At 43.9% G+C, this 16,055-nt stretch overlaps 1 protein-coding gene across 3 annotated transcripts in view; it reads right to left on the reverse strand.

Annotated features, from left to right (window-relative positions):
- Positions 1-2,463: 2,463 nt before the first annotated feature.
- TFAP2B (transcription factor AP-2 beta) overlaps positions 2,464-16,055 on the reverse strand; it is a 28,478-nt gene continuing 14,886 nt past the window's right edge. For 2 of the 3 annotated variants that reach the window (XM_012441637.3, XM_012441638.3), the window contains exons 4-7: positions 13,618-13,837; positions 11,846-11,964; positions 9,620-9,761; positions 2,464-6,985 (exon numbers count right to left, since the gene is read on the reverse strand). In XM_012441637.3, the coding sequence (XP_012297060.1) occupies positions 6,685-6,985; positions 9,620-9,761; positions 11,846-11,964; positions 13,618-13,837 (782 nt within the window). In that variant the 3' untranslated portion in view covers positions 2,464-6,684. The remainder of the gene's footprint in view (positions 6,986-9,619; positions 9,762-11,845; positions 11,965-13,617; positions 13,838-16,055) is intronic. The other variant, XR_001105563.3, reaches the window with a different exon arrangement.

The following is a 16,055-nucleotide window of genomic DNA, read 5'->3' on the forward strand; positions in this document are numbered from 1 at the left end:
TCTATCCACCCCCTCCGCCCGCGCGCAGTTCCTCCCTCCCCTAGGAGGCCGCGATCCCAGCGGGGAGGAACCGGAGGAGACGGCATCCCCCGCCCCCACAGCCCCCCTTCGCGGGTCGGGTCTGCCCGAGTGTTCCCCAAGTTTACACGAAGATCGTTAGAGAGCCAGGGAATACATGTAAATAAACAACTTGGAAGATTTATGGGAAGGAGTTCAATTTTATAGGACTGTATTTATAGAGCAAGCGCTGGCTCACTTATAAATAGATTAATGGGAAGCTAAAATTAATGGACTTGTGAACTGCAGGTTTATTTTCTGAGGCTTCGACATGACAGACAACCGCCCTCGAAGTCCACGCGTGGAAGGCAGCTTGCCTCGAGAAGCAGTGAGCACCCTCAGAAAGGGACACGTCCTACCGGGCGAACAACTCTCAGGTGGCCCCTAACTCCGGGGTCCCTGGGGAGAGACCCTACGGAACTGTTACTTGCAAATGAAGAAAATGAATGTGGCTTCATAAAAGAAAAAAAAAATCGGGTCTTCCTTCCAGCACTATTTTTAATCAAGTCCTTAACCCGCTGACTCGGGCCGGCGGGTGCGTTCTGGGCCACCGTAAGCCGCCTACCGGATCTGGTGGTCTCTTGGCAGTCAGGGGCGGCAGCGACCCCTCCTCGAGGGTCACCCAGGGTCCCCGCACTGGGCCGGTCAATGACCTAGAGGTTCTAACTACTGCTCTTTCCTTACTCCCTCCACAGCCTCTTAACACGGTAACAAAGGGGCCGGGAGCTGTGACACTCAGTCCAGGGCTGTCTTATGAGGCAAGGCTGTCTCCAGCTTCCAATCCCTTTTCTGGTTCTTCTTGCCAGTTCTTTTCATGCTCCTTAAAATCTTGAGTTTTACTTGCTATAGATGATTGTCTCAGACCCTTTCCTTGCCAAATGGTGCTGGTGGGTTTGGGTAGCCTGGAGCTTACCTGTGGGATAATAGATTGCATGTCGGTTTATCAAGGGCTGGTGCAAACCTTGGGCGGGAAAAAAATTGCCATAGGATATGGCAATTACCCACCACCTGCTTTGATAATCCCAGTGGTAACCAGCCCCCACCCTCTGTAAAGCAAATGAAAAGGACACTCAATGTAACGACTGAACCAGAGACTAAGACATATTTATTTTTTTCTAGGTAGATGTATGTTCTCATAATCACACATCCCTTGGTTTTCTCTGTTTCCTTTTATTCCCCCCGCCACACACACTTGTTTTTGGTTGGTTTGTTTTGCTTTTCTTTGAGTCCACTGTTTATAGTTCTAACCATGATCTCCCAGCTTTTAATTAATAGGACAGGAAAGTGAAATCTCACATACAGTGGATTCCACTGTTCCTTCTGCCTTTCCCTATAGGGAAGTCCAATTGAAAAAGATTCACCTTTAAAAACAAAATTGGTATGAGAGGCATATTAACTGAAAACAAACTATATGCTAAGCACTCATATAATCTGGGATCATCAAGATTTAACATTTCCAATTCTCCTTAAATTCACATACAAGTTACTATTTCTGCTTTTTATAATTAAACTAGGCAATATTAATGAAGTATAGGAACTTAGGAAGTCCATATTTATTTTCACAGATAAAGACCTTGAGGCACAAAAAGGAACAGTGATTCATCCAAACTGTATAACATCGTGGATGATTTTGCTTTCCTGGCCTCAGGGAAGACACCTAAGCCTTGGAATAAAATACAGATTGAGACGATGTTTGATCACTGCAGCCCATTAGGGCCAGGCTGAAGCCTATTAACCCAGGTGTGAAAAGCTCTGACTTCTCTAGGCAGCCTCTGAGCCTAAGAGTCATCTTCCTAAGACATGTACACCTTTTCCTCTTTTTGGTTGAGGAAGGTTTTTCCTCCTTTGTTTATGTAGGGCCTTGCACTGCTAATGAGAGCAGGGTCGGGTTCAATCCTGAAATGGGTGTTAACTCCTTCAGATCCCAAGTTGAGGGGTGCAAGAGCCCACACCCAGCCCTGAAGCCTTCTCCTGTACCATGCACCATCTCCTTCTTAGAACACCATGCCACCCTTCCCACTGTATGAGCAGTGGGAAGGGAGCATCATCTTTGACAGGGACCCAGAGTCCTTTAGTTACCTGGGAAGTAAATTCAACTCCTCAATTTGTAAAGGGCAAAATAAACCAAAAGATTCAGTTAACATTAGCTTTTATTGCAAATCTGGTTAGAAATAGGAGAGAAGAATGTCAATTTGGAATTTAAAAAAATTGAAAACACTTCCTAGTGAAAAAAAGTGTTCATTTTTCTGAGAAGCAAAATTTATTCTATTTCTGTTGTAATGAAAACGCTGTGGGTGCTTTGATGAGAGGGGACAAAAAGAAAAAAGCTTCTTGCTATAGTTTTCCTCTGTCTCTAGAGTTAAACATTGTCTACATTTAAGAAACTGAAGATGAAAACACAACAAAAACACAACAATCTTTTTATTTATGTAAATCAGATTAACACTGGACAATAAACCAATTTCTACCCATTACCATAACAGCTTGTTTATAAAGAACAGAAAAATTCAGATAGGATTCTACCTAGGGTCAAGCGGTTTTTTTTTTTTAACCACCCATTCACAGAGGTATAGATTCACAGATAAATAATCCCAAACTACTTGCTCGCCATATTTACACATTCCCATTAAATTAAGCATAAATAAATATATACAAACTTAACATGAATACCCTCCAGAGCTCTTCTTGTGAAGAGTCAATAGATTGATATTTCTTGATTGTGTGGCAAAAACAATGTTAGAGAATTAGAGACCAACTGAAAAGAGGAGTCGATTTTGGCATTTAAAGAAGGATAGTGTTCATTCCGTTAAAAAAAATTTTTTTTTGATACTTTTTTTTTTAAGCCAGTAATTTCACATACATCGGCAAAGAAGGGGAAACGCTGTTTGGGCTCTTGAGGCAACATTAGATGGTTTAAGGTTATTTCCTTTCCACATAATGTATTACAAGTACAGGATATCAGTTGTGATGACAAATTATCTATAAACACTCTTAACTAGGAACGCCTTGTAGCAGAGGAACAGTGTGTAGATAAGTTCGGGGTTTCGAGTTTTCCATTTGACCAAAGTTTTCATAGGATATAAAATAATTGCTTGAGAGAAAGTGGCTTCCTTGGCCAAAGAAAACAATGCAACCAGGTCTTTGAAAGCCTCTTCCCTTCCTTAAGTGGGGGCGTGGAGAAAGCTATGGGTGTGGAGGCCAGAAAGAAGGAAAGAAAACGCCGGGTAATTGGGGATGTGGGAGTGAAGGTGGCGGGAAGAGGAGGGAGAAAGTTACCTTCCCACTTTGGGGGAGAAGGTAAAGATCTTTTTAGATGATGGAATCCTCACCCAAAGGGCACACTTCTTGCTCCCCAGAGACCCACAATAAGTGTAGGAGGCGGCAGAGTTGGGCAGAGAATGGTCTGGAGATCTTTGGAACCTTTAAAAGAACTTGCGAAGTGGAAAGTGTGAAGGCAGCACTGCCACATCCTAACTCTTCCTGTCTTTCGCTATTTTGTTTTGGGAATGAGCATTTAGGAGTTGGCACTGGCAGGGGCCAAATGTCTGAAGAGTGCAGGGGTCAGGGAGAGAGCTGCAACTCACCTGTTTGGTTTGAAAACAAAGCTCAAAGGGACTTGCCTTAAACGTTTCCCTCGACTTAAAAGGCAAACTATTGCGTTAATCCTACTGTTTATTGATTTATAGGCCCAAGGAAACCAAATCTTTTAATAACTCAATTATCAGATAAATGTAGCTGCCCTGACTAACTAAAGCAAGGGGGCGGGGGACCTACATGAAAGGAGAAGTGAGGGAAGGAAAAAGGGTAGTGGGCTTACTCCAGCAACCGGGAGACTGGGGGTGGGGCGCAAAATGTTCTGTCTTGCTGGAGCAGGGAGTAACACACAAATGAGGGCGTAGGCCAATGAAGGTAGCCTGCCTTGCCAAGTAAGACAATTTCCATCCCATTTCCCCGCTTTAGGATTGTGATGGTGGGGTATTTCCGTACTGGCAGAGGTGGAGGAGGGGTAAGCTTCGGATTCCTTGGATATTTCTAGACCACTTTCCCTCCAGGAGCAGGCACCCAGAGTGGCCGCTGGCAGCGCTGGGAGCCCTCCCCACTTGCAGCCCACAGGACGCCGCCCCATTACCTACTGGAGAGTGGGGCTTTCTCGGTCGTCTTAGCCCTTAGGGTGAGACCGAGAGCGGGAAGGGCCCGCGCAGCCTGCAGCCCCTCCAGCGGCTGATTCTACGTCCTCAACACGACTGGGCGCCTGTGGCCCACACGCTCTCAGGACCTGCACAGTTAGAGCAAGGCGCGTCCATCGCGTCTCTCGCACGTCACACGCGTGGGGCGCGTTGCCCTGCAAGGAAAGGAGACGATCGTTTTCAGTGTGGTCTCTCCTGGCCTTGTGCAATTAGAACACATCTAATGCGAGCGGCCAGGCCCTCGGACGAAGGCGCAGGCCTCTGAGCTGGGAAAAGAGAGTGGTTACACTCTCCATAACGTCTAGTTCTTGGCCATTGTATTCCTCTCAACAGGTCTAGGGCTGGGCCCTGAAGATCAGAGTTGCCAAATGAAGCTAGGGGTTGGAGATGGGCTGCAGTGTGGCCCCAACAGTTGCTTGGGCCCTTTTGGTGACGTAAGAGCAGCTTCTTAACTTCCCCATCCTCTCTTAATAAAAACTGGCAAAGCACCCAGCAGGTTCCTAAAACCCCAACCTCCCAATCCTCCCCAGTCCCCACCCCCACGAAGGAAAACCAGGAGGGGTGCAAAACTGAAAATCCGGGAGAACTGATTGGGTCCTAACTATAAATCCTGTAGAACAACATCTATATCGTTATTTTCAAAGGGTAAAGATCCTGTCTACTTTGTTAAATAGGTGAGTGTATCTACACTGTATTTAGAGACTTCTCTCATTCGCCCCCATCCCAGGATAATTTCTCACAGCTTTTGGAAAGGTGCAGACAATGGATTCCACATCTTATTTCATGATAATGCTAAGATAGAGCCCAAGAATGAAGCTGGGCTGCCAGAAGTGAGAAATATTAAATGCATGAAACTTTATCCACTGGGAATAGTCCCAGTGTATCCAGACGGTAAAAATCAAAGCTGAAATACATCTCCTTTCACTTTGCATTATTTTGCCATTATATGCCGAAACAAGTGCACGTCTGGGAGGGAAAAAATGCCTCATTCATAAAGTATCTTGTAAGAAAGCAATTGTTACAGAAATGTGAGAGCTTGTGCCACCCTCCTCCCCACGTTCACTCGCAAAGCTGCTTCTTTCCTCGTTTAAACAGCAATCACCAAAGAACCCAGGGAAATCAAATCAATTTTAAATGCAGGGCAATACTATTAGAATATAGGCCTTAAGAATCCTTACTCTTTTCCCTTAAAATTCATTTTGCAGCACCCCCCGCCACCCCCACCGGAATTCGAGTGTTGAGGAATGTTAGCATGTAGATTCAAAGCTGCTTCCATCATATTGGCCACTTTCTAAATTATTCCCTTTGAGCTTCTTTAAAGAAGTGCACCTGCAGAATTCTGACACACAGGCTTTGATTAAAAAGGGATCGGATTTTTTTTTCTCTGTACCTTATAGATTGTGTAGGAAGCCCAAGTCCTCTTTGAAGAAGCTCATAAACCATGCGGGCAAAGCTTTGGAAAACAGAAGAGAATGAAATGGTACATACCCCTCCGAAGGAATTACATACTAATCAACGTATTCATATTGTGTAGTTATTTTTTTTACTATAGTTCATAAAATTGGTAGATGACACAAATATAACAAATGTGAGATTCTCTGTATGCAGATGCTGGCAAGGCTGGGAGATAGTAACATTTCTGAAAGGAACTGATGATGAGTCTGAATCAACTTATTGGTCTGGATTTTCCTCAGCCGCCGGAACCTGCTCGGCCGGCCGGCACCAAAAACTGCAGCCTCCGCCTAGTATCCGCAGGCCTCCCTCCCCGCCCTCGCCCTCCCTAATTATGCAAGCAGCCGGGGAGCCGGGCCCGGTGAGTTAAGATCGCAGGGCGGGGCGAGGGGTAAAGAGAGGACTGAAACCAAGCAAAAGGGCCAACCACACTCATTTTCCTCCCAGAAGATTCCCGTAACAATGTGAGGAAGGGAGGGTGACCAGGAAAAGGGTGGCTGGAAGAAGGGTGAGGTGAGATGGAGGGCGGGGACTGCGAGAGAGTTTCCTAAAAAAATATTTAAGATTAAAAAGTTCGTGCGTCTCAACCAGCTCTCAAAGCACTGACACCAGCGTTTCTCCGATTTTCTTCCAATAAGTTAGCGTTTTTCTCATGTTTAGTCTTATGTTTATTTTCCAAAGGGAAGGGGAAATCATGGTTTTCTTTTATTATCAGTATTACTAAGCTCGAAAGAACCGAAGTGGAAAATCCGGACGGTTGTCTCCAAGTGTATCTTGAAATAGACACTGAGAACCGATATTGTTGCTCCGTTGTACGCCTCAGTTTTTTTTTTAAAGTTATTTAGCTTTTTTAAAATTTTGATTGTATGTGTATTCTACCTAATATAATTCTTCCAAAGCCAATCCAATATTTTAAAGCTAAAATTAAATTTTTTGTCTGTTTTTCCTTTTGTATTTAAAACATTTTTCCTTCTTTTTTTTAAATTTTTCATTTCCTGTGTTTCTCCTCCTTGTCGCCAGTTTTACTACCTGGGCCTTCCCCAGACGTGTGCCTGTTAGTGGTGGTGTTGTTCAAGAACATCTTGTCCATGCCTTTGAGCGCTTCGGTGAGATAGTTCTGCAGGGCCGTGAGCGCGGCGCAAATGGCCGGGGCGCCGAAGCCGTGCGTGATGAGGCTGAAGTGTGTGAGGCAGCTCTGGATTCCCGGCTCCAGGATGGGGCTGGGTCGGCTGTTCCCGATCGGTGTCCGGTCCTGAGCCAGCAGATCCGTAAATTCTTTACAAAGTTGCCTGCAAAGGGGTGGGCGAGGCACAGAAAATCACCCTCAGTGTCGTTGTCATTGGCATTAGAAAGGAGACGCTCAGACACGCCCTGAGGCGTGGGGTCACCGGAGAGCGAGGCTAATGTGGGCGATTCCGCTCTGTTTCCTTTCCCAGCGCTCTCCCTTCTCGAGCAGCTGGGACTGAAAGGAAAGCGGGGGTGGGGAGCTAATGCACCCCTTCTACCCCAAAGCCTTGCCTTCTCCTCCCCTTTGGTGTTTTCCCCTCCATCCTCGGACCGCGTGGACCCTGCTTTGGGAAATTCGCGAGGCTTTAGCAGTTGATTTAGAATATTTCATAATGTTGAGCTGTTGAGCTCTTACCTGGCATTTCTTTTGAGCTGTTCCCCCCACGTCCCTCCCACCTCTCCAGCCTCTTGGTGATCAGGCGCAAAAAGCCCTGAAAGATTTAGGCCCCTCGGCCACAAGCCTGTCCCTGGCACTGAAGCAGATTGCTGGAGCCTTCCATGGCCCAAGGCAAGAAACTGTTTATTCTAGAGAATGCTGATTCCATTCAAAGCAAAAAACCTGTTTACCTGCAGTATTGGGGGAGGGAGATAGTTTCTGCCTTTCCTCCATTTCTTTCTTGTAAGTGTAAGCTACTGAAAATCTTTGTATAACCAGATTGTTGTCAATATAAAAGGATTCCCATATAGTTTAAATAAAACCTAAAGGTAGACTGTTAAGACACTGGGGAGGATAGATTTTTATTTGTTGAAGGGTTTTATTTCCTCAAGGCACCTACAATTTAGAGGAATCTCCCAGCCTTAGAAATCCTGCGTGCCTAACTATGGATTGAGCTTATTTGAGAAATTTTAATATAGGAGTTGGATGGGATGGTTTTAGCCCTGAAGGTCAAATGGCTAGCAGGCAGACACACAGCATCCCAAAGGCCACAGCTTTTCACAGATGGGCAGATTTCTCCTGTCCACCTACCTCTACCCAGCCTGTGGGTCTGTGGCATTTAGAAAAAAGCGAACCCCAATGGGATGGCTTGACTGACACATATCTAGCCACACCTGGCCTAGCAAACAGGTAAACAGGACAGCCGACTGGACTCAAAGAACTCCGAGGCATCCTTTCCCAGGGTTCTGGATTCTTCCTTTGAAATACATACATAAATCTCACAACCAGGAAGAAATAGGTAAGGGTTCTCCCCAAGTGGTACAGTTTTTAAGCTGTTAAAAGGTACACCTTAGAAACACCTGTGAGGTTCAAATACACACTTTGAGGCCCCCACCTCCACTAAATCCAATTTAGAAGATTTGGGGATAGCCCCATATGGAAATATCTTGAAAAAGCTCACCAGCTGATTCTGATACTCCAGGTTAAAAAGTGCTGGCCTAAGGGAAGCCACGGTGGTTGGACAGGGGGCAGTTAATGCATACCTTAGGGAAATGAGAGTCATTTATGATCCTATCTGATTTATACAGTTTGGTTTTATTTTTTTCTTTAAAGTACCTTTCTTCTTTTATAAAGCACAACTTGTCCCCACCACCAGCCACCAGCGCAAGGGGTAGGAGAACAATCTACTGTCTATTATATTGCTTGACGAAAACCCTCTAAAAAGAGGGTGGATGCCAGGTTTTGATCATTGGAAGAGATGGGTAAAGTCTTTCCTTAAGTTTGCACTCATTATCAAAGTGCAAAAAAGGATATTCTGAACTGGGGAGAACAAATGCTTAGAGTCAAACATTTTAAATCTTCAAAGCCCAAACCAGGGTCTGTAAGCAATTAAAGTTCTGGGACATTAATATTTTTTGACCCTGCGGAAAGGGGCAATCAAATTCCAATCACGTCTCAAAAACATCTGGACAAATTTGAGCAAATGATTTTTCAGCCTTCCATATATTTCTTTAAATTACGCTGTCAAAGGGACAAACCGCGTCCTCGAGCACTAAATAAATGAGCGCCGCTGTTTGGGCCGCGCCTGCAAGAGAAACGTGCTGGCGCACGCAGCGCCGCCCACTGCAGGCCTGAGCCGGCCATAAAACATCAACAATATGACACCAAAGCCAAAGACAGGAGTAAATCAAATAAATAGAAAACCCACTGTAAAAGTTCAAATGAGCTCTAGACCTAAATTTAGCCAGAGATTTACTATTTTCCCCTCTGGAGTTGTAGTAAATTTTACAAGTCTGTGGAAGATGACAAACAGCAACGTTGGAAACGGAGTAATTAGAGCTGTGGGTAGAGATGGGTACACGTGAGTTTTATAGACACCCTGAATGAGCACACATGGCTGTGTGGCTACGACAGGGAGATAGATGTGAAACCCAGGCAGAAATATGCACCTCCAGATCCAGGGAAGAGCTGGAACAAGAGCTCTCCCAGAAAAGATCTGCCTGACATCCCCAGAGTGATAGAAAAGAACTGTAAGAAGCCTGGATTCGGATTAACAAAGCCATTTTCCGCAGAGAAAAGAGACCTGAGACCAACCGGTAGCCGGTTAACTCTGCCTACCTTGCTTGCCACACCACAAATGCTACTTCTAGACAACCCTCTGAGTTCTTTCTCTGCCCCTCCCCATACCTTCCTCCCAAGCCAAACCAGGCAGCCTAGCCAGCTGGGAGTGAGTTGAGAGCCCAGGGTCTAAGACACTCACTTGGTAGCCAACAGCATATTCTTTCGGGAGTGCAGGTCACTCGGGTCTGTGTGCTGCCGGTTCAAATACTCAGAGACAGCTTTGGCGGGAAACTCCGTTTCGCAAATGTACCCAAAATCCCGAGCTAAGTGAACAGCTTCTCCTGAAAAAGACGACAGTGAAGGTAATAATCAGCACCCAGTCCCTGAATATCTCAGGGCATGAGACATTTCCTCATCAACTTTGTTAGTATTTCCAGAGAAGGCCAGTTGTTGGAGCAGAAAGCAAAGGTGAGACAGATGCCTAAAGTAAAAATGATTCTCAAGCTGTAATTAAAATTGATGAGACCAACTTTGCTCCTGCCTCTTTTTCCCCTGTCTCTCCCTGAGCCAAGTCCTAGCTAGACATCCCCTGAATAGTTACGGGGTCTCCTACACCCCACTCTTTTTGTCTTAAGGGAAAGACGTGCCAATAAATTCAAGATTCGCCTTACAATTGGATCTAGATATTTGGCTGGATATTTAAGCCAGATTCCTCCTTCTTTTTAAAGCATCTGTCACACTTGCTTTAAATAAAATTTAAAAGTCACCATCATCTTGCTACAGTTGTATGACAACAAACATATAAAAACAAGCCCATGTGTATACATGTCCACATATATTAAAGAACATATGTAAAATGTATATGGAAAGAGTATTTCTATCTGCAATGAAATAATAATTCTTCTTATCACTTTTCCTGCTAGTCAAGTTTCAGGTTTTTTCCCCCTTCAGAGGTTCCTGTCATCATTCTCCTACTTCAGGACTTTTCACTGCACAAAGATTACACAGCAGCTATAGAAAACTGGGGTATCTAAGGTATTACTCAGCTTATATAAAAGCCTCTTTTAAGTGAAGCCTTATTACCTTTTAAAACACAGGCTTTGGGGTTCAAGGAAAGATCCCACACATGAAAAACAGGTATGTTGAAATACCCCATGGCTGCATTATTTTTAAGGAGCATGACTTACTTTTAATCATTATTATCATAATAACAAAAGACTTCAGGCATGCTGCTTACAAGGATTCACAAAACCAAATCTGCCAAACAAATATTGGAATTTTAGTGGGGTTTCCAGTCTCTTCTCCACTAAAATCCCTCTCTTGAGCTAAGGTTACCTTGATTGCTTTTCGAAATGAGGACTATGATATTAGCAATCCCCTGAAGGGTAAAATGTGAAACTTCCAGGCTGAGAGTCAACCACTAATAAGTGTGATCTGGAAATTCAGTGACTCTGGAGGGTGTTTGGGCCAAGCAACTTTGCCTTTAAAATGTCCAAGTATAAGGCCTATAACTATGATGATTAATGGTTGCTGCTTAAATATTTTAAGATTCCATCTTCTAAAAACCAACTCTCTACGGGAGTGTCATAATGTCATACCCATACAAATGGAATTTAAAAACAAGACCTACAAGCTAGGTGCTAGAGAAAATTCTGCATCTTCCTCCATTGGGGCCATCTAACTGTATTTCATATTACTTCCCACAAATTCAACTGCAGATCCTCTTGTTCTAGACTGTGTAGATGATTTTGTTTATAACATACTATAAATACCATCCCCAAACCCAAACTGATGAGCAAATTACAAGGTGCTTATTGCAATTATCACCCTTTAATTCACAATTGCTGAATCTACATTGAAGATAATAGCGGACTCCCTTACATATTTCCTCAGCCCCCCTCTCCAATCTTCTTCCAGCCATCATTGGCCTTTTTAAACTATCAATATTTCAGTAACAATTTGTCCCAGGTAATCTGCAGATTTGGCCCTAGGAGTGACAAAAGTTTTTAAATAACCGTAAGGGGTCATGAATGCAATGTGTTTTCTAATACTGACAATTCAAATCTGGGAAGGTGAAGGGGTATAGAATGAATTATTGCTTAAAGAGTTACTCTTGCAAGAGTTCACACAGAGGATGTCCTGCACGTGGCAGCAGGGGTGGCCCCTGCTTTGGCTTGGAGGCTGTACCTTGAGCACTTTTCAGAGCACAGGAACTCTCATATACTTCCTTTGGCCTCTCTACAACTGCTGGCTTCCTCTAAGTAAAAGGACCTTTGAACCTCTCTCAAGCAGTCGCTTGACATCCAACTCATAAGGGCACAATAATCACAATGATTTCCAGTTAATCATGAAATGTGTAAAATGTCAGCTTCCAGCCGACAGTTAAGCTCACCCACTTCGTGAAATGGCCACACGTCTTGCTTACCTTCCACCAGGGAGGTGAGTAACGTGACATTTGCTGCTTTGCGCCTGCCCGCGGGTAAATTCAAACCGATTTTTTCTAGCCTTTCTCGCAAAGATCTCCCCCCATTTTTCGATTTGGCTCTGAAATTGCAAGAATTAACATTCTGATTAACCTTAGAGTGTTCCTGAAACAAAGTTTAGACTTAGCAATCTAAAGCCCAGTGGAGCTTGAAGAGGTTTTAACTTGAGGTTAGCACATTTTTTCCCCTTCCTTTTGGTTATTTGCTGATAGTTTGCTGAGGTTTGCTTAATTTCTGCAATACAGAGAATTTTTTTAAACTGAGTTTTCTTTTTTTATCTTGTGAGAAAAAAAAAAGATACCAGATGGGAATAATTAGGTGTAGGTTATGGGTCTATAGAAGGTAGAAGTTGCACACGCACATGCGTGTTCCTTCCTTGTCATGAAGCCAGTGAGGTGAGCAGAAACTGGGCAAGCACAACCTTGCTGAAGAGGGAAAGAGCCCGGTGGCTGAGCGAGGAGAGGGCACTTGCTGAAACAGGTGGGCTTTGTGAGGAAGGGGTCAAGAGTTGCTATAAATGGTGTTATGTTAAAAGGAGACAGCAATGTGAAATATGAAATGGTGATGATCATAGTAACAGACTAACACCTTTGGAAGTGTAGCTATGTGATAGCACTTTATATTGATTATTTTACTTAATCTCAGCAAGTTTATATACACATGCTTAATGTTCAGGGGGTTACTGAAAACTTCACACTTGGAGGCTCAAAGCACTCACTTGAAAACAGAATCAAAGGAGGGCAGAGCAAGAGGATTCAAAATGAGAAAGTTCCTGGGTCACACCTTTAATTTTTCTCAAGATTCTCTTTGTATGTGCTAAGGTCTGGACAAAAATACAAGTAAAAATCCGCAGTTACTGTAATCTCTTTTGCTGTACTCTTGATATAATCACTTTTAGGAAAGAAAAGGACTGTCAACTCCCACAACGGGTTATCTTGAAGAATTTTGTCTCATACAAAGTCACTTTCAGGTCAGGGACACTACCAAAGTGTTCAGGCATTGGCAAGGACTTTGGGGGAGGCTTTAAATCTTCTTAAGATAAAAGCCACATTCTCTCCCATTTCCATGAGGAGAGGTCAGCCTCTAGGCTGGAATACTGTGAAGCACCTGAACGGCTCCAAGGAATACCTATAAATACTTCTAAAATGGTATTATTGCTATTATTGGTGGTGGTGTTATTGAAGGAGGGATGTCACAAATTTAGAAAAGAGTTGATCAAACTGGGTTACGGTGCATCAGCAGGTTGAGACACCAATTTAACTGGGTGCCAACTGCATTTTAAAACACACAATAAAAGAAAGTACACTGACGGTATGAAGAGAGTTGCTTCATGAAACTTATGTTTTAGGGGTGTGTGTGTTCTACGTTATACTCCGGCTAGAGAATGAACCCCCCGCCCCCGCCCGCTCCCCCAGATGTCCTAGGGGTAGGAGGGAGAGAGGCTCCAGGCGCAGGGCCAGGAAAGTGAAACGTTTCCAGGGTGGCAAAATCTGCGGTAAAACCTACGGGGCTCAGGCAAGCCTGGGTTCAAAGGCGCCAGGGTTTGCGGGTGAGCACGTGGCGGCCGCAGCTCCTCTTAAACGCTACGCAGAAGCACTGCTCGGGCCTCCCAGTTGCCAGGCAACGGCGTTAGACTGCAGATTGGGATTTGCTGGAGCCTTCTCCTCCCCGTCCAATAAAAATTGGTGTTTTTTTTGGGGGGGGGAGGTGTTACCTTCTGAGAACTCCACCGAGGAGAGATGCATTGAGGCATTCAGGGGGCGACAGCCGTCTCTGAACTTCTCCCACAGTTACTTTGTACTTTGAAGTTGAACTGAGCAGAGACAAACGGCCTGGGACCGAGCAAAACACCTCGCCGGTGTTGACGGACATGCCTCCCAGGAAGCCATCTTTATTCATCATTAGAGAAGTCACCGATTTGGGAGGAACCGGAACTAGAAAGAGAGAAAAACATGCCATAAAGGTGACCAAGTTTCGATCCTGGTGACCTGCTGATAGAATGTGTCACTGTGTTAGGCCACAGGACAGACGCCAAGTGGAAAGCTGAGGGAGGGAGTGTTTGTTCCGCAGGGACTGCAGTGCGTTCAGGGCACCGTAAACAAACAGATGGAAAAGCCATCACTCCTCTGGAAACTTACTTCTTGTGTAGACATATGTATGTCACTTGCTACAGTCCTGCTCACTACACAAATCAAGAAATCAAACAACCCAGAGCCTGGACTATGCTGTGAACCAGGCAAATCCTATTCCATCATGTTGCAGCTCTGTGACCTTAGACACCTGATTGACTCTCTGAATCTCCTCAGTTCCCTTATCTGTCTCCTGAGGATAATAATGCCTATCTCATTTGGTGCTGAAGCCTGAAGGTGATTATCACCATGCAGTGATATAAAATGGTAATACCAGTGGAAACCCCTTCCTCCTTTCCTATTGGACCCAAATCTATGATCAGCCCTAGAAAGGATCATCAGGGTAGGCCCCATCAGATGCCATGGCCAAGAACAAATAATACCATTGAGCCAAGGAGCTGGACCCAAAAGAGCTGCTCTTTAAAGTGGGTCCCATTCTTTCCTACATAATAACAACAGATTCATTTAGAAGTGAACCTAAATGCTCATCTCCAGTGAAAGCAATTCTTCAGTGACATGAATTTTGTTTGCATATTAAAGCACTGGCTGGCGATTGTTTGGAGCAGTTATGATTTACAACAGGTGCCCTGATCAATCAACCAATCACTCTAATTCATATGAGCGTCGGTCTTGCCTTGCCCCAGTTGTTTCATTTCGGCAAGTAATTGATAACAAACCACACTCAAGGTATGTTTTATGCAGAAGTTAATAAGAGTTGACAGCTGGTTGCCACTGCTACCCCTACCCTGGTGCATTCAGCCTCTCCAGGCAGTATTTCTGCTTAATTGTGTGTCAGTGTCACCTGCATGTGAGAAAGAAGCTAAGCTCAGTGGAACCAGAAGGCTGGGAATGAGGAACAGTCAACCTCCCAGTTCCCTGGCAGTATTGTCCCTTGGACTTCACTGCTACAGCCCATTTTCTTTCTGTAGGTTTTACAGGCCCCTGAACATGTGACTATACCTCCTGACTTTCCCTGTACCTTTGCTCCTTCCACTGGGATATGAAGCCTCCCAATCTTCATGGTATTTGTTGATAACCAATCCAAAAGATCCATGGAAACGTGCATCTGGTGTGAAAAAATAGGCTTCCACCCCTATCTATTTGATAAAGACTATCTCACGCTGTAATTGTGATGGGGGAAAGATATGCTGTTTCTATCATCTGGGGTCTAGAACGCTACATATCAAACAAGATGCATAACCTCCCTTGTATGGAACAGACTAACCAATATTGAGTATTTCTGGAAAAGTTTATTCTCTCTACTATAGATTCCAGTATTCAAATCTCCATAGTTGTTTAGAGATTCCTAAAATCCAGGTTGGTCCCCAATCTTTTACTTACTATGAATTCCATAAGATCCTTTACAAACATCTTGGAAAAGAGCTTTCTTACAGGAGTGGATGAGGGGAATAAAGCATACCCTTCTACTACTACTTGGTAGGCATTTTAGGATCTATGGATCTGTCCACAGAGCCCAAGACCTTGTCCCAGATGGATAAATGATGTTGGTAACAGGGTAGATACTCTGCACCGTTATGGGGTGGAGACAGGGGATGTAAAAAGGAGTTCCTTCTTATTTCCCTCATTTTCTCACCAGTGAATCTGCTTCCCATTTAAGAATGAACCAATGAAAAAGTTGAAGTGTGAATGTTAATCAAATTTGAGTAAAATGTGGAGTTAAAGTCACTTAATAGGTGATTTGATGGCACATCTATTTTACTCTTCACAAAAGTGATGATTTCCATAATTCAGACTCATATTGAAGGCATTATAAATAAATAATTAACAATCATGAGGGCTTGCATTATGAAAACTTGGAAAAACTTTTTCCCAAAATATAGATGGCCCTTTGTAATTTTAACATTATATGAATTATAGAAATAAATTATATAAAAATCTCACGTCTATACTCAGCAACATATTTATCTCTAAATACTATTTGGAATTTTTTAAATAACAACAACCAACTCCACTAAGCTGAAAATACTAAATTCAGTTCCTGCTTCCTACAGTGCATAACCAA

This window comes from Aotus nancymaae, unplaced genomic scaffold (genome assembly GCF_030222135.1).
Source record: "Aotus nancymaae isolate 86718 unplaced genomic scaffold, 86718_ANA_hifiasm-v0.15.2.pri h1tg000040l, whole genome shotgun sequence".
NCBI lineage: Eukaryota > Metazoa > Chordata > Mammalia > Primates > Aotidae > Aotus > Aotus nancymaae.